At 42.2% G+C, this 27,354-nt stretch overlaps 1 protein-coding gene across 3 annotated transcripts in view; it reads right to left on the bottom strand.

Moving 5' to 3' along the window:
- LOC121859058 (major facilitator superfamily domain-containing protein 6-like) overlaps positions 1-27,354 on the bottom strand; it is a 56,303-nt gene that overhangs the window by 1,823 nt on the left and 27,126 nt on the right. For all 3 annotated transcript variants that reach the window (XM_042355717.1, XM_042355716.1, XM_042355718.1), the window contains exons 2-6: positions 22,053-22,175; positions 20,151-21,220; positions 19,733-19,907; positions 7,787-8,026; positions 362-517 (exon numbers count right to left, since the gene is read on the bottom strand). In XM_042355717.1, the coding sequence (XP_042211651.1) occupies positions 362-517; positions 7,787-8,026; positions 19,733-19,907; positions 20,151-21,220; positions 22,053-22,116 (1,705 nt within the window). In that variant the 5' untranslated portion in view covers positions 22,117-22,175. The remainder of the gene's footprint in view (positions 1-361; positions 518-7,786; positions 8,027-19,732; positions 19,908-20,150; positions 21,221-22,052; positions 22,176-27,354) is intronic.

Genomic DNA, 27,354 nt, shown 5'->3' with positions numbered 1-27,354 from the left:
AAGATATTATAGGAGTTCAAGAGCTGAGATGAGTTTGATTATAAGCAAGAGCTGATTACTGTACAATACAAATTAGGGAAGACACTTGAGAGTACAGTAAAGATACTGTATAGAATCAATTTGAAGTAAAACCATACTGTATTAGGTTCAGTCATTAATTAACTATTATTGTACTCGGGCCAAAAAGTACCTTTATGGAGGGGTCCAATGAATTTCAAAATGAACGTCTCAACTACTGTTGTCTCGGTACTATTGTCAAAATCCTTCATGTGTTGTGTAATACAGTATTGTCTCACACAAAATTGTAAAGATACTTTTTGGAGTGTGCATTTCCAGACAAAAATCATTATTTTTTCTTTACCTTTTGGGTATTTAGAATCTTGCCTGTAGATGAAGAACTGAGCAATGATGAAGAAGAGGGTGAAGGCTACATCAAATAAGCCCAGGTAGAAGTAGGTCATGGGGCCTCCCACTGCCTCTATCAACAACCCGCCCAACAGCGCTCCTAACGACACACCTGACGGGCAACAAAGAGAGATGTGTACATACTGTACTTATCTTATTTACCTCATGGTCACCCACTGGAGGTGGTTACACTGCGGGAAGGAGGCCAGTGGCTTGTGTAGGATCCCTCAATTGTTCTTCATTATTTTCTTAAGGGCTATTTTGAAGACCAGTAATGTTCATGATTCTACCAGTCTCTGTGAAGAAGTACAGTATTTCCTTATGTTCATTCTGCATGATAACTTGGCGAACCTGTAGTTATGTCCTCTCGTGTTAGTGCTGCATGACATCACAAAGAAATTTCCTGGGTTCACATTTTCCATCACTTTGAATTTTGACTGTTTCAATGAGATCTGCCCTATTATGTCTTGTCTGGAGGGTTTTTAGTTCTATGGTCCTCATTTTACTTTTTCTTATGCCAATAACTACTGCATAAGCAAACTCAACAAAGGCAGAAAAAAGGGAGGGTGGTGGGGACACACTGACAGTCTGCCTCACTAACTGCAGTACGTACCTATAATGATCCTGCTACCAACTTTGATAATTTTTGAACTGGTATTTTGTGGAGGTGGATGTTGTTGAAAGTTGACATTACTCAATCTATATAGTTCAAGATATTATATACTGTATACAGTAGTAATTAAATTTAGGAGGTTGGTCTATCCAGTGTTACTACAGGAAGAAACCAGAGACTGGGAATCCTGTGATGTTTAGTAGTGAGGGTCACACTGGATAACACCCTTCTCATGTGTGTCTGTTCCGAGGCTCAAACCCTGGACATATTGGTGAGACATGTGCATGGCTAATGAAAATCTGAAATTATGAAAAAATCCAAACTTTTGTTCCACCATTTTTGTAATTCTTCAGTCAGTAATAATGAAAAAATGCAAAAAAAAATTGCATTCTTTTTGTAATCAATTGTTTCTCATACTACTTCAAAGGCAATGTAATATACAGTAAGCCTAGAAAAAAGTTTTCAGTGTGTCATAATTCTCCTACTCCTGAGATTCACTGGGGGAAAATAGACTCATCACTGCCACACAGTCACTCAGCCAGTTGCCTCATTGTCCAATGTCTCCTCATTTACTTTCATTTTTTTTTATATGGATTAGCTCACCCAGGCACAGGTCACCGACCCACACTGGGGCATGGATGGTATGAGATTGTGAGATGGAGTATCATCTTACGATATGTTTACCCATGTGTGCAGGCGGGAGTTTGTCTGTGGCAGTGCCGGTGCCGGGTTGAGTCACTATGACGCTGCAAGAGTAAAGTCTCCAAAGAACCTGGTCTATTATTCAAACCTCTCACAGATGGATAATCATATATAATAAAACTATTCTTTAATCTTAAATTTCTATGCTAATTACAGTAAAAGTCCAAAATTCCGGATGCCAGAAATCCGGACCACCCGAAAATCCGGACTTTTCGAAAACTCGCTTTTTTTTTTTTAGCTGGCTTTTGTGTGTATGTGCGCATGCGTGAGCGCCACAGCTGCACAGCGACAACAAGCGACCATGCGGTCGCCACTTTAAAACGAGCAATCAAACTGTGACAACGAAAGTAATTTTGAGTCCTACTCTTTCCATTTACAGAGTACTGTACAAGCCCAAAATAATGGCTCCTCAAGTAGATAAACTTCGTTGTGTGAAGAGAAAGAAGAACACGTTGAAATTGAGTGACAAACTTGAAATAATTAAGAAACTAGAACGTGGTGTGAGCAGTGCTGTTCTAATGGAAACATACGACATTGGAAAGTCTACAATTTATGATATAAAAAAGGCAAAGAATAAAATTCTAGAATTCACAGCTTTTTCATTAAAACTGCTCGTTTTGATAAATGAAGCATGCTATATTTGCTAATGAATAAACTATCAAAATGTACCTGTTCATCTCTTCTTTATTCCTCCTTAAATTTGAATTTTAAAAGTACTGCCTGAGAATCCGGAAAATCCGGACCGACCCAATCCCCAAGCAATCCGGATTTTTGGACTTCTACTGTATGTACAATAAAAACAAAGATCTAAAACAGAAAGTGTGGAATTTGGAAGTGAAGAAAAGTTAGGAGGAGTGGATAGGTATGGATACTACCAGAAGTGTAGGAGAGAGCACAAGCACAGTACCAGCTGACTGATGGCAGTGTTCACACCATGTAATAAACTGGTGGGAAAATAGAATGATACAATAACTCTAAATATAGCATCAGTTATCATGGGAATAAATTTATTACTTCAATATAGTACAGGTATAATATTCTTTATAAATGTTGGCTTAGCATTTTACTCTGTTTATTTTCTTTCCAATCTCAATTGGTTTCTCGTAAGCTCAAGTATCAAATTACTGTACAGTACTGTATTGTGTTTATGACTACAGTATTGCCTTAATATTGCTTTAAAGCTAAGAATGTTAAAATAGGTACTATATGATGTTTGTAAAGCTAAGAACGTTAAAATAGTTACTTTATCACGTTTGTAAAGCTAAGAATGTTCCTGAGTTTGAGGACAGACGGTTCGACACAGCACTGACCCACATTGTGCTCACAGAAGAGGGTATTAGAAATAAACTATCCAGGCTAAAGGTCCATAAGAGTCCCGGACCTGACATGGTGCATCCTAGAGTGGTAAGAGAGTTGTGCAACGAGCTTGCAGAGCACCTGAAGATCCTGCCTGGATGAACAAATGGTCCCCAGTGAATGGAAAGTGGCTTATGTGAGTCCTATCTTCAAGAAGGGCGATAGTCACTCCACGAACAACTATAGACCGGTGAGCCTGACCAGCATAAGATGTAAAGTACTTGAGAGTATTATCAGAGATGCCGCAATGGAACATCTAATACGAAACAACCTTGTAAAAGATTGCCAACACGGTTTTATGCCAGGGCGCACCTGCTTAACACAATTGCTCAAGGTATTGGATATTTGGACCCATATTCTGGAACGGGGTGGTAATATCGACAATATTTACCTAGATTTTTGCCAAGGCTTTCAACAGTGTACCCCACGAAAGGCTAAAAATCAAACTGGAAGGGTACGGAATTCGGGGAAATGTCCTAGCGTGGATAGAAGACTTTCTACATGACCGCAAGCAGTGTGTGGTGATTAATGGCATGAAATCGTCATCCGTACCTGTCACAAGTGGGGTACCGCAGGGCAGTGTATTGGGCCCGCTGTTGTTTGTTTGTTTCATAAATGACATGCCTGACGTTGTACACTCCTCCATACAAATGTTTGCTGATGACTCCAAGTTATTTCTGGAAATTAAGAACCAAGCGGACTGTGAAGAACTGCAGAAGGACCTCTGTGGGCTCCAGGAATGGTCGAAGAAATGGTTGCTGAGATTCAATGTCACGAAGTGTAAGAGGATGCACCTGGGGCGTACCAACGGTAAGGAGGCGTATCATATGTCCCAATGGGATGAAGAAACTGCACTCGTTGAGACTGTGTGTGAGAAGGACCTCGGTGTGTATGTTGACAATGAGCTGAAGTTCTCGGGCCATTGCGAGAAGAAGGTAAATCAGGCAAATAAATTATTGGGTCTTATAAGAAGGTCGTTCAGATATCTAGACGGTCCGTCCCTCGTAACGATTTTCAGGAGTGAAGTGCTTCCCCATCTGGAGTACTGTCACCCCGTCTGGTCCCCGAGATATGCTAGGGACTGTCAGTTGGTTGAAAATGTTCAAAGGAGGGCCACCAGACTGGTGCCTGCACTTCGGCACCTCAGCTACCCTGAGAGATTGGAGCACCTGAAATTGCCTAGCTTATACTACAGACAAGGGGTGACCTAGTTGAGGTGTATAAGCATCTCAGGGGGCACTACTCAGTTGAGTGTCCTTACTTGGAGCTGGCGGACGCTCGCCCCACAAGGGGTCACAGCTCAAGATTGAAGAAGCCGCAAGTCCAGAAAACAGTGAGGGCAAACTTTTTTGGAGTGAGGGTTGTAAACTCTTGGAACAATCTACCAGAGTGTTGTGATGGCACCGAGTGTGAGCTCTTTCAAGACAAGACTTGACCAACACTGGAGAGGGTTCAGGTACATTCAGGAGCCGGTGCATGACCAGTACAGTTAACCCTCACTTTACGCGGTCCCGCATTCCGCGTTTCCACGTTAACGCGGTGCCTTGCCAGAACCTCACGTGCTCACATTACGCGGTACGTGAACCCCATTACGCGGAGAGTGTCCGGCGCGACGCTATTTTTAGATTCGCCCCACCCGCCACCCGCCCGCCTGCCTGCCTGCCTCTCCCTCCTCCTCCCTCCGCTTGGGCAAGCGGCGCGGTAAGGTTGCGCAGTGTGTGTCTTTGTTGCGTTATCACTGACGTCATATGACGTATCAGACCTGTGATTGGCCATGCATCCCTACCCCCCTCTGCTGCTAGCTGTAATTGGCTTAAAGTATTATGACGTGTCCACCCGGGGGAGGGAGGGAGGGAGGAAAGACGACGCTTGACCTAGCCGCGGCAGTTTCATCCCTCAAGGCCACTCCGTGTAAACGCGCATCCATTGTTCCGTAAAATGGCTTCCGCCGGACCACCACCCCCAGAGAGAAACCTTTCCTTACCTGGACCCAGCGGCACTAAACCAAAGAAGACACGACGTTCCTTAAGCTACGAGGTGAAGTATAGCATCATCCAAGAGTTGGAGAAAGGAACAAGGCAGGTTGATTTGGCACGCCAGCATGGCGTGAACGAATCTACGATCCGGACTATAAAGAAGGACTCAGCCAAGATAAAGGAGCACATGAAGATCACAAAGTCTACAGGTGCTTCTATGATCAAGTATTTTCACAACCAGGTGCTTCTCAAGACAGAAAAATTACTTGTGAGGTACTTGGTGCGTCAGGCGCGACGGAACATGGCGGTCGACACGCGCTCTGTTAAGGACTACGCACGTGAACTGTACATGGCAGTGGCATGAAAGATGGGAACTTCAGAGCCCAAACCCTTTAATGCTTCCTCTGGGTGGTTACAGAGGTTTAAGATCCGGAACAAGATCACCAATATAAACATTGGTGGTGAAGAAGCGAGTGCTGATCGTGCTGCGGCTCGGGAATTTCCTCCGTTTTTACGTGAGATTATGGAGGAAGGACAGTACAGTGACGACCAGGTGTTTAACATGGACGAATCTGGTCTTTTCTGGAAAAAACTACCTTCCAAGTCCTTCGTTGTGAAGAATGCCAGCAGGATTCGGGGCCGGAAAATGCAGAAGGAACGCATCACCGTCCTGTTTACCACCAATGCCTCCGGTACCTGTAAGCTCAAGTTATCGGTGATCCACACAGCCCGCAAGCCGCACGCCTACAAGAGCATGGACATGACCAAGCTAAATGTCCACTGGCTGACCGCACGTAAGGCATGGATGTTCTCTACACTGTCCCTCTCCTGGTTTGATGACTGTTTTGTTCCCGATGTAAAGAAATTCTGTGAGCGACAGAATGTCCCATTTAATATTTTGTTGCTGCTGGACAACGCACCAGGACACTCGCCCCTACTGTTAGATCGTCACCCCAACGTAAAAGTGGTCTTCCTTCCTCCCAACACTACGTCTTTAATCCAGCCCATGGACCAGGAGTTGATTTGCAATGTGAAAGCTGCATTCTCAACAAAAAAATTCCAGCTCCTGAACGACTACACCAACACCAGGGAAGAGTTGCGTAACCTGAGTGACACCACCACCGATAGCAAGAGCGAAGAAGATGAGGATCAACAGTTAGAACAGCAAAAAATACTCTTCAAACAATTCTGGAGAGTATTTAACATCAAGAAAGCTGTGGACTTCTTGGTGGAGTCATGGGATCAGCTGTCTATTGCTACAATTCGTCACGCATGGAGACATGTGTTGCATGGAATACCAGGTGAGAGGAGGAGTCAATCTGTGACTGGTGAGGTTCAGAATGTTGCAGTAGCAGTGGACCTTGCCAGAGAAGCTGCGCAGACTGTTACAGTTCCAGGCTTCTCCGAGACCACCAACGACGACATCCTGGAGGTGATCAGAGATCCTAAAGTGACTGCCGACGAGATGATGGAAGAAGAACACGTCAGTGAAGAGGAGGAAGAAGGTGCGTCAGTCTCCGAAGAACACAATTTAAGTCATAGTGATATTAAGGGTGCCATGGAGTGTGCAGAGAAGATGAAGTCCTTCCTTTCCCGCGACAATGACGATGACCGCTATGAAGTCTTCCATACCCGGCTGGTGCAGGCTATGGAGCCGTACATCAAGGTGTATCACGACAACATCAACGCCAGCCGTCAGCAAAGCATAACAGATTTCTTCGCCCGCAACCCACCACAGCCAGCCCAAGCCAGTGATAGTGACAGTGAAGTTGACTTTGAGGGATTTGTCAGGGAAGCCCTGACAACTGTAAGTGACAGTGATGGTGATTCACCTAGTAATGGTGATTCACCTGAGGGCCAGTAATCTGCCCTCTGCCTCGGAACCAGCCTCCATCCCCGTATGCCGACCCATCTCTTCTACTACCGTAAGTGTTACACCTAATTTTTAGTTTTCTAACCTTACCTTTATTTTTCCTATGTTAACCTTTATCTTTCCTAACCTAACCTCTTCTGTATTACTTGTTTTTTCATACCATCATAAAGTTAAGATAAAATTTTTACTACAACATAGTTGTGTGTCGTCAAAAAGTGGAGTTTGGGGATCGGCCCGGACTCCATTTCAATTAATCCCATATGTTATGTTATTCACTTTACGCGTTCCTCACTTTCCGCGGTACCCTCCGGGTTACATTAACCGCGTAAAGTGAGGGTTAACTGTATTTGCCAACAGTGAGTGACAGAGACGTGACCGATCGCCCGGGCGGCTAGCGAGCCGATCTTTTGGTGAAGAAGAGAAATGAAAAGGAAAAGTAATCAGACGTGACCGATCGCCCAAGCGGCTAACAAGCCGATCAGTGGCGAAGAGGATAAAAGTAAAAAGTAAAGCTAAGGATGTTAAAATAGTTACTGTATCATGTTTGTAATGCTAAGAATGTTAAAATAGTTACTATATCATGATTGTTATGCCTGCTTAAAACAGCAGAAAATGTTGAAATGCATAGTTATTACATGTACAGTATAATACCTGTTTAAGACAATGAAAATATTTAAATAGTAATTATGTTTGTGGTGCTCAAGAAACAGTTGAATATTTCAGAACTGTTTACAACTGTACTCTAATTATTTTTTTAATTAAAATTTATAAACAAAGTTCTGGAAGTTTTCTTTAACATAAATTTCTTTAATGATTATATTCTACAGTGAACTGATTAAACTCAATATTCACTCGACTTACCTCCTATAAAGACAGACTTGACGATGCTTTGTACTGTAGCTTGGGCACCTTTAGGAGACATTAAACTGCCGTAACTTATCATGTTAGGGTAGAAGAGCCCAAAAGATACCCCGTTGAGGAGGTCGACCGGCAGGAAGAACCAGGGGTTGGTGACAAAGGAGTAGAGCAGAACACGAATGCTGAAGGCCGTCAGGGAGATAGTGAAGGTGATGATATTGCCGATTCGCTTGATGATGTAAGCTGAAGCACAACATGAGGGGTTACACACACACACACATAAAGTAATACTCTGAATCCTTTTAAACAATGCTTAGAATTGTAAAAAAAATATTGTTCAGGCACCTTTAGACTCATTTATAAAGTTGTGTTTAGGCAGGTACTGTACTGTAAATAGATTTTTAAATGCAGTGTACAGTACAATATTATAATTAGTGTAAGAAACATAAATCAATTTCATTATGAACCTAAATCATAAAATACTTTAAAATTTCTGAGAAGTAACAAATGATACTTAAACTGTAACTTGACAAAGAAAATAATTTTTGACAGATGATAGAAATAACCTCTAAAGAACAGTCCCTCCACAACACAATTGCCTCAGTGTACAGACAAACAACAGGCAGGTAGATTTTCACCAGGTCACAGAAACACACTTGTGCACTGTACTGTAGTCTTCTTTTAACAAGGTCATGGCTTTACAGCTGGACTTCTCACTTCGAATATATAGTATACTGTAGTCGGAACGCTACCAGTGTACAATGCCTTAAGGCCATATTATTAAACAACATCTACCCCCCTTCCGACGAAGAATCTTTTCGAAGGTATTGTTCCTTCAAGTGGTATTTCTAAATGCTGGAACCTCTTCCACTTCGTGCGGGATGATTTTCTTAGGTCTGGTAATACTGTCCTCTTCGCTGATGCATTATGGTCGTCTTTTCGCTGATGCATTATGGGTCCTGTGTGTGTTTGTTTACCTTCGTTGGCGCCAAATTTAGTATTGTGGCAGCTCTCATCATGGATATTTTTTCCTCCAAAGTCTCCCGGGATTTCTTAGTTTATTTGATTGGGGAGGAGAAAATTTAGCAAAATCAAAGTACTTGTGGGAAGCTTGTTACATTAAAGAAACAAGCATGGTTACAAATTGCAACATGTTAAAATGCTGAGGGATATGGATCTCGGCGATCAGAAGAAGATTTTTAAAATAAAGTAAAAACTATATATATATATATATATATATATATATATATATATACAGACTAGTCTGTACTCACCTCTGAAGATGTGAATTGTACACCAAGCCGCTTTGGGAACTTCAGTTTTTCTTTCCTGGTTATCAGCATATACCCAGACTGTAAGACCCACAGTGACGTATATATATATATATATATATATATATATATATATATATATATATATATATATATATATATATATATATATATATATATATATATATATATATATATATATATATATATATATACACACACACAGTAAACCTTCGATCATTACTGCGTATTAATTTATATACTGGTGAAGTATAATTTTTATTTAGGTCATAAATATACAAATTACCCGCCAGAATATAATTTACATTGCTGGAATTTACAATATGATGATCACTTTGAATATAAAACATCATGGATTTTGTATTAGACAACAAATTTTAGATCTAATGTAATACAGTCATGCAATGTTAACGCCCTAGATACGTTTGGAAACGTGACATAAACCGATGGACGTTGTCCGATCATCACATAAACTTTTTATTTATACTTGTATGTGGGAATACTATATACGATATATTAATTTTACTCTTAAATCACTACTGTAATGTGATACAGGTTATTAATTTTTATCTCTTGTGCAAAATACATGACGGCTGGCAATATGTCTAAAAGTTCCGCGTATATATTTATCAGTTCTTAGGTGACCAAGCTTCTCTCTTATAAAAAGTCAGGGAAATGACCTGGGTGAATATAATTAACATAGCTGGGATTCTTGTAACACACTGATTAATTTGAATATAAACATGCTATAATTTGCACCAGACAAAACAATTTTAGTACCGTAATCAAATTAGTACATGTACACTCCAGCTTTGCACTGAGGTCATTTATTTCTATTATGTTTCTTTTAGTATGGTGTGTGCGTGTAAATGGGTGAAAATAAATGAAGAAATCTATGTAAATCTACCCAAAAATACAGTTGAAAAACTTTTTTATAAAATGTACTACAGTACTGTACACTAATGTACAACAATTTTTATCTCTTGAGCAAAATATATGACGTTTATATTCAAATTATTGGCTGTCTTGCAAGGATTCCAGCTTTACGAAGGCCTCCGTGGGTTCAAGGTTCAATTGACCCGTAAAGCGAAGGTTCACTATATATATATATATATATATATATATATATATATATATATATATATATATATATATATATATATATATATATATATATATATATATATATATATATATATATATATATATATATATATATATATATAGATATATATATATATATATATATATATATATATATATATATATACACAGTAGTACCCTGATTTACGTGGTCAATTGAACCCACGGGGTACCGCGGAAAGTGAAAACCGTGTAAAGTGAACAACAGAACATATGGGATTGATTCCAATAGAGACTGGCCCGACCCCCAAACTCCACTTTTTCCGACACAATACCTATGTTGTAGTAAAAATAACATCTTAATTTTATGATGGTATGCTCACACAATAAATATTTAAGAGAAATACAGTCACCAGGTTAATGTCCATTCAAATAATGGACTCAACTCACCCCTTCCCCACTTCCCAGCTCATTGGCTCCTGCCTCTCTGAGAAATGTTTGGGTGAAAACACTAGATTTTAACGTTTAGTAATAAATAATACCTCAGGCTAAAGTTAGGATAATATAATTGACATTTCTGGATTCCTTGCAGGTCAGGGAATATTTTGAATGTAAACTTCATATATTTTGCACAAAAGATAAAATATTTGCTTTGTGTAAACCAAATTATTACATTAGATCTAAAATTTGTATGTCTAATGCAAAATCCATGATGTTTATATTCAAAATGATCATCATATTGTAAGAATTCCAGCAATGTAAATTATATTCTGGCCGGGTAATTTGTATGAATTTTATGAGCTAAATAAAAAATTATACTTCACCCGCGTATATGAGTAGCTGCACTGCGGAAAGTGAAGTCCGGTTCTGGCGAGGTACCGTGTAAATGAGAAATCACGAAAAGTGAAACCGCGTAAAGCGGGGTAATAATGCATATATATATATATATATATATATATATATATATATATATATATATATATATATATATATATATATATATATATATATATATATATATATATATATATATATATATATATATATATATAGTAGCTTAGTAGGTTAGATTAAAGAGGGTGCAGACGACTATAATCTCTGAGACAACTAGCTTAATTCAGTTACTGTATATGGGAGGTAGAGACTTCTAATTTGGCATGGGCGAACTTTCTATTACTGAGACGGGGGAAGCTGCTGTGAAGTCCTCTATATTAGCCAAAATATTGTATCATATATGCTTAAGGCACATTTTCATTAAATAATCAAACTCCAGCTTCCAGTGAACTTGTTTTATTATGCACCTAATTCAACCAAATGGAAGTTTACCAAAACGAAATAATGTAATTGGTGATGAATAATTAGAGCCTGCAGTATTTCACATATTATATCATGATCCACTGTATCAAAGGTGTTTTTGTATGTAATATTACCATCCTTGTGATAATGACCTCCCAGTGAAATTTGCCTCTACCCATTGGAATATTTCTAGGCAAGAACGTCACTAGTTTATATTTTCCTGACAGAAACTCACTTATAAAACTGCTAAAAAGTTTAATAAATTACCGTAAATGTGCTTACCAGATTAATACTAGCGTTAGTAAGATGGGATGACTACAGCAGCTTGCCTTTGGCAATAACAAATTAACAAGCAGCACAGCTTTTACGAAAGCCGTAATATGACAGGAGACACAGCTTTTGCACTGTCATAATATGGGCCGTAAAACCAATAATGTAAAAAAAAATAATTTGTAAAATTACCAATACGTGTTTCTTTTTACGTTAATCGTATTGACAATAAATATTCAATAAAACTAACAAAATAATTATGAAGAGGGTGACGAAAAGCAGCTCATAGCTACCTCTTCAAAGTTAGTGCAATTAGTTCGTTTTCATGCCACCACACTCTTTCGTGCGATGCACTAAAAGGTTCTTCGCATTAAAAAATACAGCATTCAACATGAAGATATTCTTCAAGGAAAAATGTTGTTTAATAATATGGCCGTTAGTCTTCTCACTTTATATTAATCACAACAATAAAACAATACTTGCACAACCATTATCTTCAGTTGTTCTACGAGGCTTGATCTGGACACTCTTGAGTGGCAGCGATCGACTGACTCCTCGCCTGCTCACTGGTGTTTATATACACCTCTTCAGATACCTCTTGAACATCCTAGCATCACCCAGAAACTAGGGACGGACCATCTAGATATCTGAACGACCTTCTTATAAGATCTAATAATATAGTTGCTTGGTTCACCTTCTTCTCACAATGGCCCGAAAACTTCAGATCATTGTCAACATACACACCTAGGACCTCTTCACATTCAGTCTAAGTTAATGTGGTCTCTTTGTCCCGTTGGGACATATGATGCGCCTCATTACCGTGGTATGACCCAGGTGCATCCTCTTACACTTCATGACGATGAATCGTAACAGCCATTTCTTTGACCATTCTTGAAGCTCACAGAGATCTTTCTGTAGCTCTTCACAGTTTGCTTGGTTCTTAATTTCCCTAAATAACTAGGCATCATCCGCAAACATTTGTATAGAGGAGTGTACAGCTTTTGGCATGTCATTTATGAAGCGCCACCATGTTCCAAAATTTGGGTCCATACATCCATTCACCGTGGCTCAGTGGCTAAAGGTCTTCTTGCCTGTCATTCCTGGTGGTCTGAGTTCGGTACCCGGTCCTTCCTTTGGAACTGCCCAGTATGGGCAAATAGGCTCGCTGCAGTTTCCTCCATTCTTATGTTCTTATCCAGCAGTAGGGTCGGCATATATCGCGAGATAGGGTCCAAAGATGTTCACCACATACTAAATCGTGATATATAATTACATGTAATCAATGGGGAAAATATAGTTAGGTTCTGGAAGCCAACAAAAGTGACTAAATTTGACTTAATGAATTTATTTTCTAACTAACTGAAGCACCAAAGAACTCTAGACTCGGGAACACCACCCTAGGCCCCATTGTGGGTCGATTACCTGTGCCCGGGTGGGCTATTCCCCCTTAAAAAAAAAAGGAACACCAGACTCGGCAGTAGACTCCACACTGACACCCTCACTTGACAATCCCACACCTACATAAACAAACAAACCAAAAATATTAGTTACAGTATTAATTAATTTCCATTAAGCTTTCCATTCTCTTTACTTTACTTTTCACGTCACTAGCAGCCCATTTACACTCACCTTAGAAGTCGGAATCTTTCAGCAGAGTCGGCTGCTGACTCGCCACTCGGGCTGCTCTACTCATAGCCAGCCTCCTTCTGCTTTCATTAAATATGTCTTCTGTGGCATCCTTTTCAAGTTTATTCCTGTTTCATCACAATTCCAGGTTTATTCTGGAGTATAGCCACTTTCCTCAGCGACTTTTTTTCTAATCTATCTTCACTTTTTCCGCTGCAGCTGTGTCGGTCGATACAGCTTCCTCGTTCCAGAATATGGGTCCAAATATCCAATACCTTGAGCAACTGCGTTAAGCAGGAGCGCCCCGCTCTAACTGCCACCCGGGAGGCGGCACCAGCTCCGCCTACCAGACAGGAGGAGGCGAGCGCCGTGTAAACAATGACATTTCTAAGCACACCCTGCAAAATACAGTGTACTTAGCAAATGCTGCAGCTTCTGAGAATGGGGGGGGGGGTTACTACGAAGAGCAGAGACGTTACCGAGAACAAATTCTGGCTTGAATGTCATGTACACTAATACTGACACGTTTCTTGATAAGAGAGAGGAGTTTGAAACACTACTGAAAGTACACCAACCAGATATTGTAGGAGTTGTAGAACTGTTGTACAAGAACAGGAGAATCAACCCAGAGGAATTTGAGTTCAGTATTGCCGGATATGACTCATTTACGAACCTTTCTCAAGAAACTTGCAAGAGGGGTGTGGTTATCTATGCTAGGCAAGACCTTAGAGCCAGCCAGGCGAGGGTACAGGGAGAGGATGTTTTTGAAGAGTCCAAGTGGTGTAAAATTAAATTAAAGGGAGGGGACTTACTTATCGTCGGGCGTATCTACAGATCCCCAAACTGTGGCCCACTAAATCAAAGGAACTTAAGAACCTTAATAAACAACGCGGCGATGCTCAACCCTAGCCACCTCCTTATCATGGGGGATTTTAACTATGGCGACATCGACTGGAGAAACGAGTCCACCCCGAATGACTTGAATAACCCTGCTACTCTTTTTGTAGAAACTCTGAGAGATAATTTTCTGTTCCAACATGTTAGAGACCCGACACATTACAGAGGGGAGCAAACACCCAAGCCACTTGACCTCATCATAACAAACGAGGAGGGTATGGTGGCCAAACTGGAACACCTTGCCCCAGTTGGCACCAGTCACCATATAGTGTTGTCATTCAGATTTAACTGTTACCTAGTTCAGGATAAGGCCAGGCCAAGGTGCAAATATTACAAGGGAAATTACAATGGGATGAGGGAAGAGATGAGGGGTATCAACTGGCCTGACTCATTAAGGTACAAGAACGCAGACACTACGCTGAATATCATAACTAGTAAAGTGACCCACTTGATCGATAAATATATACCCAAGACCAAACCCAGTGCTTCTAGGAATACGAGGGGATCCCTACACATGAACCACACAAAATGAAATTCAAGTGGGTTGGGTCAAAAGATGAGCAAGACAGGAAGATGTATGCAAGAGCCAGAAACCAAGCAAAGATAGAGTGTAGAAGGGCTGAAAAGGAGTTCCAGAGGCTGGTTGCAAGCGAGGTCAAGTCAAACCCAAAGGCGTTTTACCGCTATGCAAAGTCGAAATTGAAAATGCGAGTAGGTGTATCAGACCTGAGGCTTGAAGATGGTAGTTACGCAGATTCTGACCAGCATAAAGCTGAGGTATTGAACAGCTTCTTTTCCTCGGTGCGTTTGAAGACAGATAGTTCGACACAGCACTGACCCACATTGTGTTCACAGAAGCGGGTATTAGAAATAAACTATCCAGGCTAAAGGTCCATAAGAGTCCCGCACCTGACATGGTGCATCCTAGAGCGGTAAGAGAGTTGTGCAACGAGCTTGCAGAGCCCCTGAAGATCATGTTTTGTAAATGCCTGGATGAACAAATGGTCCCCAGTGAATGGAAAGTGGCTTATGTGAGTCCTATCTTCAAGAAGGGCGATCGTCACTTCACGAACAACTATAGACCGGTGAGCCTGACCAGCATAATATGTAAGGTACTTGAGAGTATTATCAGAGATGCCGCAATGGAACATCTAATACGAAACATTCTTGTAAGGGATTGCCAACACTGTTTTATGCCGGGACGCTCCTGCTTAACACAATTGCTCAAGGTATTGGATATCTGGACCCATATTCTGGAACGGGGTGGTAATATCGACAATATTTAGCTAGATTTTGCCAAGGTTTTCGACAGTGTACCCCACGAAAGGCTGAAAATCAAACTGGAAGGGTATGGAATTCGGGGAAATGTCCTTGCATGGATAGAAGACTTTCTACATGACCGCAGGCGGTGTGAGGTGATTAATGGCACAAAATCGTCATCTGTACCAGTCATAAGTGGGGTACCACAGGGCAGTGTATTGGGCCCGCTGTTGTTTGTTTGTTTCATAAATGACATGCCTGACGTTGTACACTCCTCCATACAAATGTTTGCCTATGACACTAAGTTATTTCGGGAAATTAAGAACCAAGCTGACTGAAGAGCTGCAGAAGGATCTCTGTGAGCTCCAAGAATGGTCGAAGGAATGGCTGCTGAGATTCAATGTCACGAAGTGTAAGAGGATGCACCTGGGGCGTACCAACGGTAAGGAGGCGTATCATATGTCCCAACGGGATGAAGAAACAGCACTAGTTGAGATTGAATGTGAAAAGGACCTAGGTGTGTATGTTGGCAATGAGTTGAAGTTCTCGGGCTATTGCGAGAAGAAGGTAAACCAGGCAAATAAATTATTGGGTCTTATAAGAAGGTCGTTCAGATTTCTAGACGGTCCGTCCATCATAACGATCTTCAAGAGTGAAGTGCTTCCCCATCTGGAGTATTGTCACCCTGTCTGGTCCCCGAGATATGCTAGGGACTGTCAGTTGGTTGAAAATGTTCAAAGGAGGGCCACCAGACTGGTGCCTGCACTTCGGCACCTTAGCTACTCTGAGAGATTGGAGTGCCTGAACTTGCCTAGCTCATATTACAGACGGGCAAGGCGTGACCTAGTTGAGGTGTATAAGCATCTCAGGGGGCACTACTCAGCCGAGTGTCCTTACTTGGAGCTGACGGACGCTCGCCCCACAAGGGGTCACAGCTCAAGATTGAAGAAGCAGCAAGTCCAGAAAACTGTGAGGGCAAACTTTTTCAGATGAGGGTTGTAAACTCTTGGAACAATCTATCAGAGAGTGTGGTGACGGAACCGAGTGCGAGGTCTTTCAAGACAAGACTTGACCAACACTGGAGTCAGTGCCGGATTTAGACCTGTGGAGGCCCATGGGCAGCCTCTTTGTGGAGGCCCCCGTCATTATAACTACCCAAGAGGGTGGGGCGGCGAGTGAAGCTAGCCTAAACATTTCGGAGTTCCGGGGGGCTTACAGCGCCCCCCGGGAAAATTTAGAAATTTGAACACTTCTTTGGAGAATTTTGAAGCCATATGTAGTTATATAGAGGAAATTAGAACATTGAGAAATTTTTAATTAACCGTATAAAACCAGGTATTCATGAATTTCAAGGAGTAGCTAGCCTCATTTCTATCACGCTTCTTGCTGAACATAGTTTTACGTGATGGAATAGATAATCATGAATTTAAAAAAATGAAAATAAAAATAATCCAAATGAATAAACAAATAAATAAAATATTGTAATATGTGGAGGCCCCTGGGCAGCTGCCCACTTTGCCCACTCCTGAATCTAGCCCTGACTGGAGCGGGTTCAGGTACATTCGAGAGCCGGTGCATGCCCAGTATTTGTCAACAGTGCGTGACAGAGACGTGACCGATCGCCCCGGCAGCTAGCGAACCGATCATTTGGTGAAGAGGATAAATGAAAAGGAAAAGTAATCAGAGACGTGACCGATTGCCCAAGCGGCTAACGAGCCGATCAGTGGCGAAGAGGATAAAAGTAAAAGTTAAAACCGTGTTGGCAATCCTTTACAAGGTTGTTTCTCAAGTACCTTACATATTATGCTGGTCAGGCTCACCGGTCTATAGTTGTTCGTGAAGTGACGATCGCCCTTCTTGAAGATAGGACTCACATAAGCCACTTTACATTCACTGGGGACCATTTGTTCATCCAGGTATTTACAAAACAGGATCTTCAGAGGCTCAGCAAGCTCGTTGCTCAACTCTCTCAGCACTCTAGGATGCACCATGTCAGGGCCGGGACTCTTATGGACCTTTAGCATTGATAGTTTATTTCTAATACCCTCTTCTGTGAACACAATGTGGGTCAGTGCTGTGTCGAACCGTCTGTCCTCAAACGCAGGAAGGTTAGTTGCATCCTCTCTTGTGAACACCGAGGAAAAGAAGCTGTTCAATGCCTTAGCTTTATCCTGGTCAGAATCTGCGTAACTACCATCCACCAGCCTCAGGTCTGATACTCCTACTCGTTGTTTTAAATTTGGACTTTGCATAGCGGTAAAACGCCTTAGGGTTTGACTTGACCTCGCTTGCAACCAGCCTCTGGAACTCCTTTTCAGCCCTTCTACACTCTATCTTTGCTTGGTTTCTGGCTCTTGCATACATCCTCCTGTCCTGCTCATTGTTTGACCCAACCCAAGTCTTGAATTTCTGGGTTTTCTTCTTAACTTTGTCGACCGCCGCATGGTTCACGTGTAGGGATCCCCTCGTATTCCTAGAAGCACTGGGTTTGGTCTTGGGTATATATTTATCGATCAAATGGGTCACTTTACTAGTTATGATATTCAGGGTAGTATCTGCGTTCTTGTTCCTTAATGAGTCAGGCCAGCTGATACCCCTCATCTCTTCCCTCATCCCGTTGTAATTTCCCTTGTAATATTTGCACCTTGCCCTGGCCTTATCCTGAACTAGGCAACAGTTAAATCTGAATGATAGCACTATATGGTGACTGGTGCCAACTGGGGCAAGGTGTTCCAGTTTGGTTACCATACCCTCCTCGTTTGTTATGATGAGGTCAAGCGACTTGGGTGTTTGCTCCCCTCTGTAATGTGTCGGTTCTCTAACATGCTGGAACAGATAATTTTCTCTCAGAGTTTCTTCAAAAAGAGTAGCAGTGTTATTCAAGTCATTTCGAGTGAACTCGTTTCTCCAGTCGATGTCGCCATAGTTGAAGTCCCCCATAGATAACCACACCCTTCTTGCAAGTTTCTTGAGAAAGGTTCGTATATGAGTCATATCCAGCAATACTGAACTCACATTCCTCTTGGTCGATTCTCCTGTTCTTGTACAACAGTTCTACAACTCCCACAATATGTGGTTGGTGTACCTTCAGTGGTGTTTCAAACTCCTCTCTCTTATCAAGAAACGTGTCAGTATTAGTGTACATGACATTCAAGCCAAAATTTTTTCTCGGTAACGTCTCTGCTCTTAGTAGTAACCCCCATTCTCAGAAGCTGCAGCATTTGCTAAGTACACTGTATTTTGCAGGGTGTGGTTAGAAATGTCATTGTTTACACGGCGCTCGCCTCCTCCTGTCTGGCAGGCGGAGCTGGTGCCACCTCCCGGGTGGGGTATAGAACGGGTGGAGGGTGCGTTGCTGCCCCCTTGCCCTGCGTCGACACTTGCTTCCACTACCCTTCCCCTGAATATAATCCATGTACACCCGTCCCCGTTCCTCCTTGACTCCTCCCTCTTCTGCTTGAAGTCCTGCAGGAGCTTCTTGTGCTGTTCCCTCTGCATTACCGTGCGATCTGGGTGAATGAATACACTCTGAGATGCCTTGCTTCTTGCTAAGTTTTTTGCCTGCCGAATAACCTTCCATTTTTCCTCCTCGCTGACTTGTGTGATCCTGAGGGGGCGAGGCTTATCCCCAACCTCCTCACATCTTGTGGGGTTGAAGGCATTTTCAGAACCTCAGTACAAATATTCTTGATGAAGCTGTGAAGCCAGCCTTGGCTAGCTGTGAAATTACATTCACTTGCTGGCTTTTCTTCTCGCTGAAACAGACGTGTCTGTATTTCCATTGCCTCATTCTATCATTGGACCCGATATAGCAACTTTACGGCATTGCATGTTTTCAAGAACTGAATCAGAAAGACTGTGTGGGCGGGCGTGAATGCGTGAGTTAGCAGCCACGGTGGCGCCTATGGTGAGCAAATAACGCATTTGTTTGCCATAGCAGTCACGATATAATTTTTTTTATAAAAAATTGCTATACAGTATATCCCGACCCTACTGCATTATGAGTAATTGTGTTAAGCAGGAGTGTCCTGGCATACAAGAATGGTGACAATCCTTTACAAGGCTGTCATATGATCATCTTATGCAGCTGTTTGCTGCACTGGAAAGCTGGATTGCCAATTTTTTTTTAACTGTACATATTGTGATTTGAATAGCCTCACCAATTTTGTAGGGTAATGGAAATTCATAAAAATATGAAAGAGTAAAACAGTAATAAGTTTCTTACATGAGAGAAAGAGGAAAGGAACTTCTGCTAGGAAGCAAGAAGTTCCCACCATAAGACCTTGGAGAAGCTTTATGTGCGCAAAATTTGGGTCCCAAGCAGTAGCCACATCCTCCACCATGATGAACAGGAAGGTCCATATCATTCCCACAGTCGAGCCTCCCACTGCAACAGTCATCTGTATATACAGTAAAAAAAAATAAGCAAGAATTTAGCAACTATACATACGTACTCACTATAATTATGACTGAAGTTATCGTTCATGGTTTGTAAAACAAAGTACTGTACTTATATTAATTTTATGATAATAAATTTCTAATATTAATTCTAAGATAATACAGTACATTTAAAAATATCATATTATTCATGAAAAATACTCCACACAAACTTCATTTAATGAAAGATTAACAAAATGTCTTACCAGATAAATCATCATTTTGAAGGTACAAATGGCATTACCAACACTGCTGGCTTTTAACTTTTCTCTTTTGGAAATATTAAAGGGAATCTTCAAAGAGACGAACAGGTTTATTGTGAGGAAGATGATGGATATAATCAGAGCTGGAGTGTAGTTGGTTTGCGATTCTCCCTTTGTGAAGTAGTCCACGAGGGCCCCGCTCACCGTACCAACACACCCCCATCCCAGGCTCCCCCACATGCGCTGGCGACCGTATTTATGACGAGCCGTACCCAATAAAGTGAAGCACACGGTGTCTGCAATGGTGGTGGTCGTAGCATTTCCACCATAAACCAACAGTAAGAGAATGAACATGAGCCAAAACTCTCCTGTTTTAACTACATCAATCAAGGTGATATCTTCTTCTAATTTACTGCCCGGGACACCATAGTGATAGGTGCACATTGCATCATAATTCATGCCACAAGTAAAGTTAAGAGACTGTGACAAGGCTGGTGTGGCGTCGGTCTCAGTGATAATAGTACACTGACTCTCCTCACAAGCGTCGTATAAGGACTGTTCACTCCCAACATTCATTATTAAATCTGTAGGCAATCTAAAATTTTCACTAAAATTAACAAAACTTAAACCTTCATTATGACGATAAGTACACTGTATCTTGCAGTTTATTTCATATTCCTCAGTTTTTGTCATTTGGTCAACTGCATCATCATTGACACACTTCTGGAATGCAGGTAAAGTGGAGGTGTTAGACGAGTACCGGTGGTCACTGGAACACACAGACAGTCTAGTGTTGTTGTCCAGGCACTGAAGAGAGACTGTTGCTGCTGTCTCAACACTCAAGGACTTGGAAACATCGGGGAGGAGGAAGATTGTAATAAAGGAGCAGCTGAACACGACCATCCCCGCCAGGAATAATGCACGGTGGATCTTGAAAGCATCAGCTAATGTACTCATCAGTAAGTTGATGGCACAGCTTGTGAGGGGAGTGACAGACCACATGAGACCCACAGCTAGTGTTGGGATCCCCTTCTGCTGAGCCACCACTGGCAGGAGGAAGAAAAATGCTATCCCTGGGGAGGAAAGGTACACATAAGAGATATGACATTCTTGTGTCGGATCTACTACTGTATACAGTATTCACAATACAGTACTATTTCTGAAGACATATGACACTACACCAAGGGCGGATCCTAGGTGGTCCTGGGGGTCCGGAATCCCTGTTTTCACCAGAAAATTCTAAAACTTTTTCTTTAATGCAGTATTGTACTCGGGCATTTTTGTATAGTAAAAAGTATTTACTACTGTATTGACTTCAGAATATCTCCTAAAATCAAGTGTGCATGGCTTCAAAACGGCCTCAAAATGGTCTCAAAATGCCCATGATATTGGTCAGATTAAAAAAAAAATCGGGGGAGGGGGGACTTACAGACCCCCCCCCCCTCCAAAAAACCCAGCTGGGTGGGCTCGCTATACTCGCCATGTCCCCCCACCCACAACTTCTTGGATCTCCCCCTTTTGATATTCCTGGATCCACCCCTGTACACTATTATAATATGATCAATGGTTTGCTTAATTCATAAATCTTATAATCTAAAACAAAACTCACATCATGAATCATACAAAATACCAAGGCAAGAAGTTCTGGAATTTTTTAGGAAGAAAATACAGGCTTATGAAACCATGTAGTGAGGTGGTTAAAAGGGTATTTTCTCTTCTCCACAAAAAACAAACAAAACAATAATGTGTGCTTGGAGAGTTGAGTAATAATAAAAGTATTAATGAGAGCAAAAAGTTTTTAATGATATATGCAAAGTAATAAAAATACCCCCCCCCCCACACACACACATTGAATTCAGAAACTAAAATTCGTAAAATCTCCAACTCCAAACTACAGTAATTTACCTCCATATTTGAAGAAGTAATGGATTTTGAGGGGAAGTAAGTCTTTGTTGACCTTGAGAGCCATGACCTGCCGGATGTTGGGTCAGAGGTCGTCTGTCACCCACTGCTGAACCACGCCTGCCTCTGAAACCATAGTTCACCAATGTAAGTTACAATGTGCCAATGTAAGTTACACTGTACTAATAATAATAATAATAATAATTAACGGTTTATTGAAAGAGCTTGGCAGCCAGAAGGCTGAAAATATACAGTTACATATTTGGGGAATGGGTTTCGAATTACAAATAATATACAAGTAACATAAGTGACACAAATAAGATATATAATAACTAGATGGGGAAAAGCTCAAACTACAGTTCATTTCAACATAGTGACAGTGCAAGGAATAGTGTTTACTGGGAGTGAATACACTGGTTTATTACAAGTTATTGATAATTTTTACAATGGTTGGAACGGGGCTGTTCTTATAGCGATCAGTTCGTGCATGTATGGGCTGGATGCGGTTGTGGTGTCGAACAGCAATTCTCGGACTAGGGATCTCAGGTGGTAGTAGGAGCCGGTGTCGAGGATGGTGTAGAAGCTTCTTACCAAATTTGCAGATGAGGTCGTGGTGATGGTCAGTGAGAGTCGAAAGGGTCAGTGTGTTGAGCGCTTCTTGATATGTGGAGTAGGAAGGGGAGAGAATAATCTTGCATGCCCTCTTTTGCACTTTTTCTAGGTGTTTACGTTGTGTGGCATTTAGGGAGGAAGACCAGGTGGGGGAGGCATAGGTGAGCTTGGGAAGTATGAATGTTGTGTAAGCACTGAGGAGCTCGGGCAGGAACTCCGAGGGACTTGAGTCGGCGGAGGAGGTGGAGACGGAAACTGGAGGATTTGACAACTTCACTGACGTGTGGTTTCCAATTTAGTTTGTTGTCTATGGTGACGCCGAGGAGCTTCGTGGAATCTACAACCTGGAGTGTGTTCGGACCTAGAGTAATGGAAGGAGGTGGGGCAATGTCGGAGGAGAGGTTGATGTGCATAACCATGGTCTTGGTATGGTTGATGGTGACATGGTTGTTGGTGGCCCAGTTTTGGAGACTGTTCAATAAATCCTGAAGGGCGGTATAGTCGGGAGCAGAATTGTTGACGCTGATCCCAATGGTGGAGTCGTCGACATATTTCCAGCGAGCAGGGGTTTCTCTTAGGGCATCATTGATGAGCATAAGGAAGCAGAGTGGTCCCATCTTGGTGCCTTGGGGGACGCCACAGGTGAGTGACTGAAAGGTGGAGACAGCCCCTTGGAAGCGTACAGCTTGGCGTCGGTCACTGAGGAAGTCTGTAAGCCATGGTATAAGACTTCTCCGAAGCCCGAGGTCAATAGCTTTGTTGATGATTATATTGTGGTCAACTGGGTCGAACGCATTAGTGAAATCAATGAAGGAGACAGCTACAGACGTTTTTCGTTTCTCGAGATGGCGGTATATGTAATCGAGAAAGCTGACAAGACAGTGAGTGGTGGAGGAAGTTTTCATGTTGCCAAATTGCTGAGGGTCTACGACTCCTGCAATATCAGCATAAGCCCAGTCGAACACAAAACTTTCACAGATTAGGCTGGGTATTGGGGTGATTGCAATAGGTCGTAGTTGATTTAAGGATTGTGGGCTGGTGATACATAAGAGGTCTTCCAGTCAGCTGGGCATCTGGCTTGACTGAGAGAAGCATTGATGATGGAGCATTGGGGTTTAGCAAGCTCCGGGGAGAACTCCTTGAAGAGTTTCATTGGTAAGTCAATGGGGGTGGTAGAGCGTTTTAATTTTAGTTTGTCCAGGCGTTTTGCTACTTCAAATTCTTCTACTAAGTCAGTGGGAAGGGGGGCTGGTAGGTAAGCAGGGAGAGTGGTTGTGTCAAGCCGGGGGAGCGTCTGGCATATAGTAGCGAAATGGTTATTTGTTTGCTCAGCTGCGTCAACATTAGTGAGATGGCTAAGGAAGGGGAGGGGGTGTGTCTTATTGTTTAGTCCACAGAGTTCTTTAAGCTTACCATACCATTGACTGATGTTGGTCTGCTTCAGGTGTTGTAATTTGGTTGGGTAGTGGGACTTCTTTGCAGTGCGTATTTCGCGGATGACTCGGTTGCGAAGGGACCTGTAGCGGATGTGGTCATTGAGATGAAAGGCTCTGTCTCTCTGTTGCATAAGTCTTTTGATCCGAGGTGTGATCCAGGGCAAGTCAGCTGGGTGAGATCTGACTGGTGGTGGGCTTCCATGGTGGTGTTGGTATAATTTATCCATTTGGTTTCCACGTCATCCACGCTAAGTACTTCAGTCCAGGGATGGTGAACTATCCACTGCCCGAAGAGGCGCACTGCAGAGTCAGTAATCGGCCTGTAGGTCTTGATGTAGGGTCTCTGTACTTGAGTGGGAGTGGCAGCTGGGGACCAGAGCACTGATAAGTGTGTGCTACACCCGATAGGAGGCATTGGTTGAGGTGGTTGGTACTGGTCCGCTAAGTCAGTTAAGATAAGGTCAAGGGTATTTTGACCGTGTGTGGGGAAGGTCACAACTTGTGATTGTGATAGCTGGTCCTGGATATCAGTGGTGTAAATTTCATTAAAATCCCCACATAATACTAACTTGGCACATGGGTACCTAACTCTGAGGTGGTCTGAGGTGGTGATGAGATGATTGATAAGAGTGTCTCTGGTGGGTGAGCGAGGCGGATGGTATGCCACACAGATTATGATGGAAGCAGTGTTGCGCGGGTGGGCCCGTGGCACAACACGTACCCATAATGCTTCCACATCTGCTGGGACTTGAACATCCAGGCGTGACGGGCGTAGGTCATCTTGACAGAAGAGGGCAACGCCCCCTCCGCGTCTATGTGAACGAAGGTGATGAAAGAGTTGATATCCCTCAATATGACACGTTTCAGGCACAATTTGCCAAGCCTCACATATGGCAACGACGCTCGCGGCGGCTGACCTGACTGTAGTTGCCAGCTCGTCGAACTTGTTAGCTAGGGAAGTGACGTTGGATAGCAGTAAAGACGGGAGATCATACCATATCCGTGGAACTTCAGTGTGGTGGTATGGTCTGTCAGGGGTGGGTTTCTCCGGTTTCCTAGTGGAGGTTACGGTTCTAATGGGCTTATGTGTATGACGGCCTTGTCTACGGCTCCGCGCGTGGAATATGTTCAGTGACTTGAGTCGCGCGATAACACTGCCATCAGGATAACCGTTCCCACGCTTTAGATGGTACAGAGTGCGTCGGGAGTAAGTGATTGGTGGCCATCTGTTGATATCTGTTGTGGGCGGACGGAAGTGTTTGTCACTGACGGCACTTTGAGGGCCACTGACACTGGTAGACATCTGTTAATATTTGTCAGTCGTAAAGACCGTGGGTCTTTGTCCCTGGTGCTTGGGGTCGCCGACACAGTTTTCACGATATATGTAAACACCGCGGTGGTCCTTGTCACTAGTGTAAGTTACAATGTACTAGTGTAAGTTACAGTGTACTAATGTAAGTTACACTGTACTAGTGTAAGTTACAATGTACTAGTGTAAGTTACAGTGTACTACTGTAAGTTACAATGTACTAATGTAAGTTACAATGTACTAGTGTAAGTTGCAATGTACCAGTGTAAGTTACAATGTACGAGTGTTAAGTTACAACATACCAGTGTAAGTTACAATGTACCAAATAAAGTCAGTATACCAGTATAAATAGAAAATAAGCAATAATATTCACAAAACAGTAAACTACACCAATGTTAATGTAAAGTACAATACATTACTACACATCACTGAGCAGCATCTCCTAATGGGGAGGTAGAAACTTGGTTAAATTCAATAGTAATAAAACTCAGTATTTGCTAATTACACTTTCCAAAGTAGATGATCCCCCACCAATCACATTTCAGGATGCAATCATTCTGTCAAATTATAAAATAGATAGGCTAGGCCTCACCATTTCCTCTAATATGTCATGAAAGCCACACATCCATAACATTGCCTAAGTGGCCTCCTGAAAGCTGGGAATGCTGTACAGATGCCGTAGCTACTTCACTCCTGAGCAGTTGCTTCAAGTATATAAGGGATTCATTCGTCCTAACTTGGAGTACTGCTCTCATATCTGGGGTGGCTCTTCTTCTGTCCAACTTTTACATAGAGTGGAATCAAAGGCATTTCAACTTATTAACTCTCCTACTTTAGTCGACAATCTTTCTTCCCTTTCTCTTTCCAGCAATGTTGCTTCACTTTCTCTCTTTTACAGGTACTTTAACGGGCAATGTTCGGTGGGTTTGGCATCCTGTGTACCGCCGGCAAGGCCGTGGGCTCGTAACACATGTCTTACTTTTACCCTCTTCACCACTGATCGGCTCGTTAGCCGCTTGGGCGATCGGTCACGTCTCGTCTCTGTTATGCACTGTTGGCAAGTACAGTACTGGGCATGCACCGGCTCCTGAATGTACCTGAACCTGCTCCAGTGTTGGTCAAGTTTGGTCTTAAAAGAACTCACACTCAGTGCCGTCACAACACTTTCTGGTAGATTGTTCCAAGAGTTCACAACTCTCACTCAGAAAAAGTATGCCCTCACAGTTTTCTGGACCTGCGGCTTCTTCAATCTTGAGCTGTGACCCCTTGTGGGGCGATCATCTGCCAGCTCCAAGTAAGGACATTCGACTGAGTAGTGCCCCTTGAGATGCTTATATGACCGAGATGCCCACCGTTTCTCTGTGGATGTCGGTCACACTACAATAACCCGTTATAGTACATCCTTCTTTCTTCACACAGCCAAACTGTGGAATGCTCTGCCTTCTTCTATGTTTTCATACTCATACAATGTCTCACTTCAAAAAGCTTATTTTCTGACATCTTCGTGGGCTCTTCCCCGAAGAAAAAAAATATACAACCATATTACAGTAATGAAGGGATAATATTAGGGGTTCAAAATTACCATACAATATTTTCGTTTGTATATATATTTTGTAAGCCTGTGTGTGTGTGTGTGTGTGTGTGTGTGTGTGTGTGTGTGTGTGTGTGTGTGTGTGTGTGTGTGTGTGTGTGTGTGTGTGTGTGTGTGTGTGTGTGTGTTTGTCTCTGGGAATTAAAATGTCAATGTTATGTTAGTTTTGAATTCCCAAGACCTACGTGACCTCCACTTTAAACATTAATCTGTATGTTCACTGTATGTTCCTTTACCTTTCTCTAGTGAAGGCTTTTGTTAAACTACCAATGTATGTAATAAGTCATTTATGTCCAATGTATATTTTCAGCCTTCGGGCTGCAGAACTTTTTCAATAAACAGTTAATAATTATTATT

Source organism: Homarus americanus, unplaced genomic scaffold (assembly GCF_018991925.1).
Source record: "Homarus americanus isolate GMGI-L3 unplaced genomic scaffold, GMGI_Hamer_2.0 scaffold39882, whole genome shotgun sequence".
Classification (NCBI taxonomy): Eukaryota; Metazoa; Arthropoda; class Malacostraca; order Decapoda; family Nephropidae; genus Homarus; species Homarus americanus.
The sequence above is the reverse complement of the archived record's forward strand: the minus strand, read 5'-3'. Positions and strand labels throughout refer to the sequence as shown.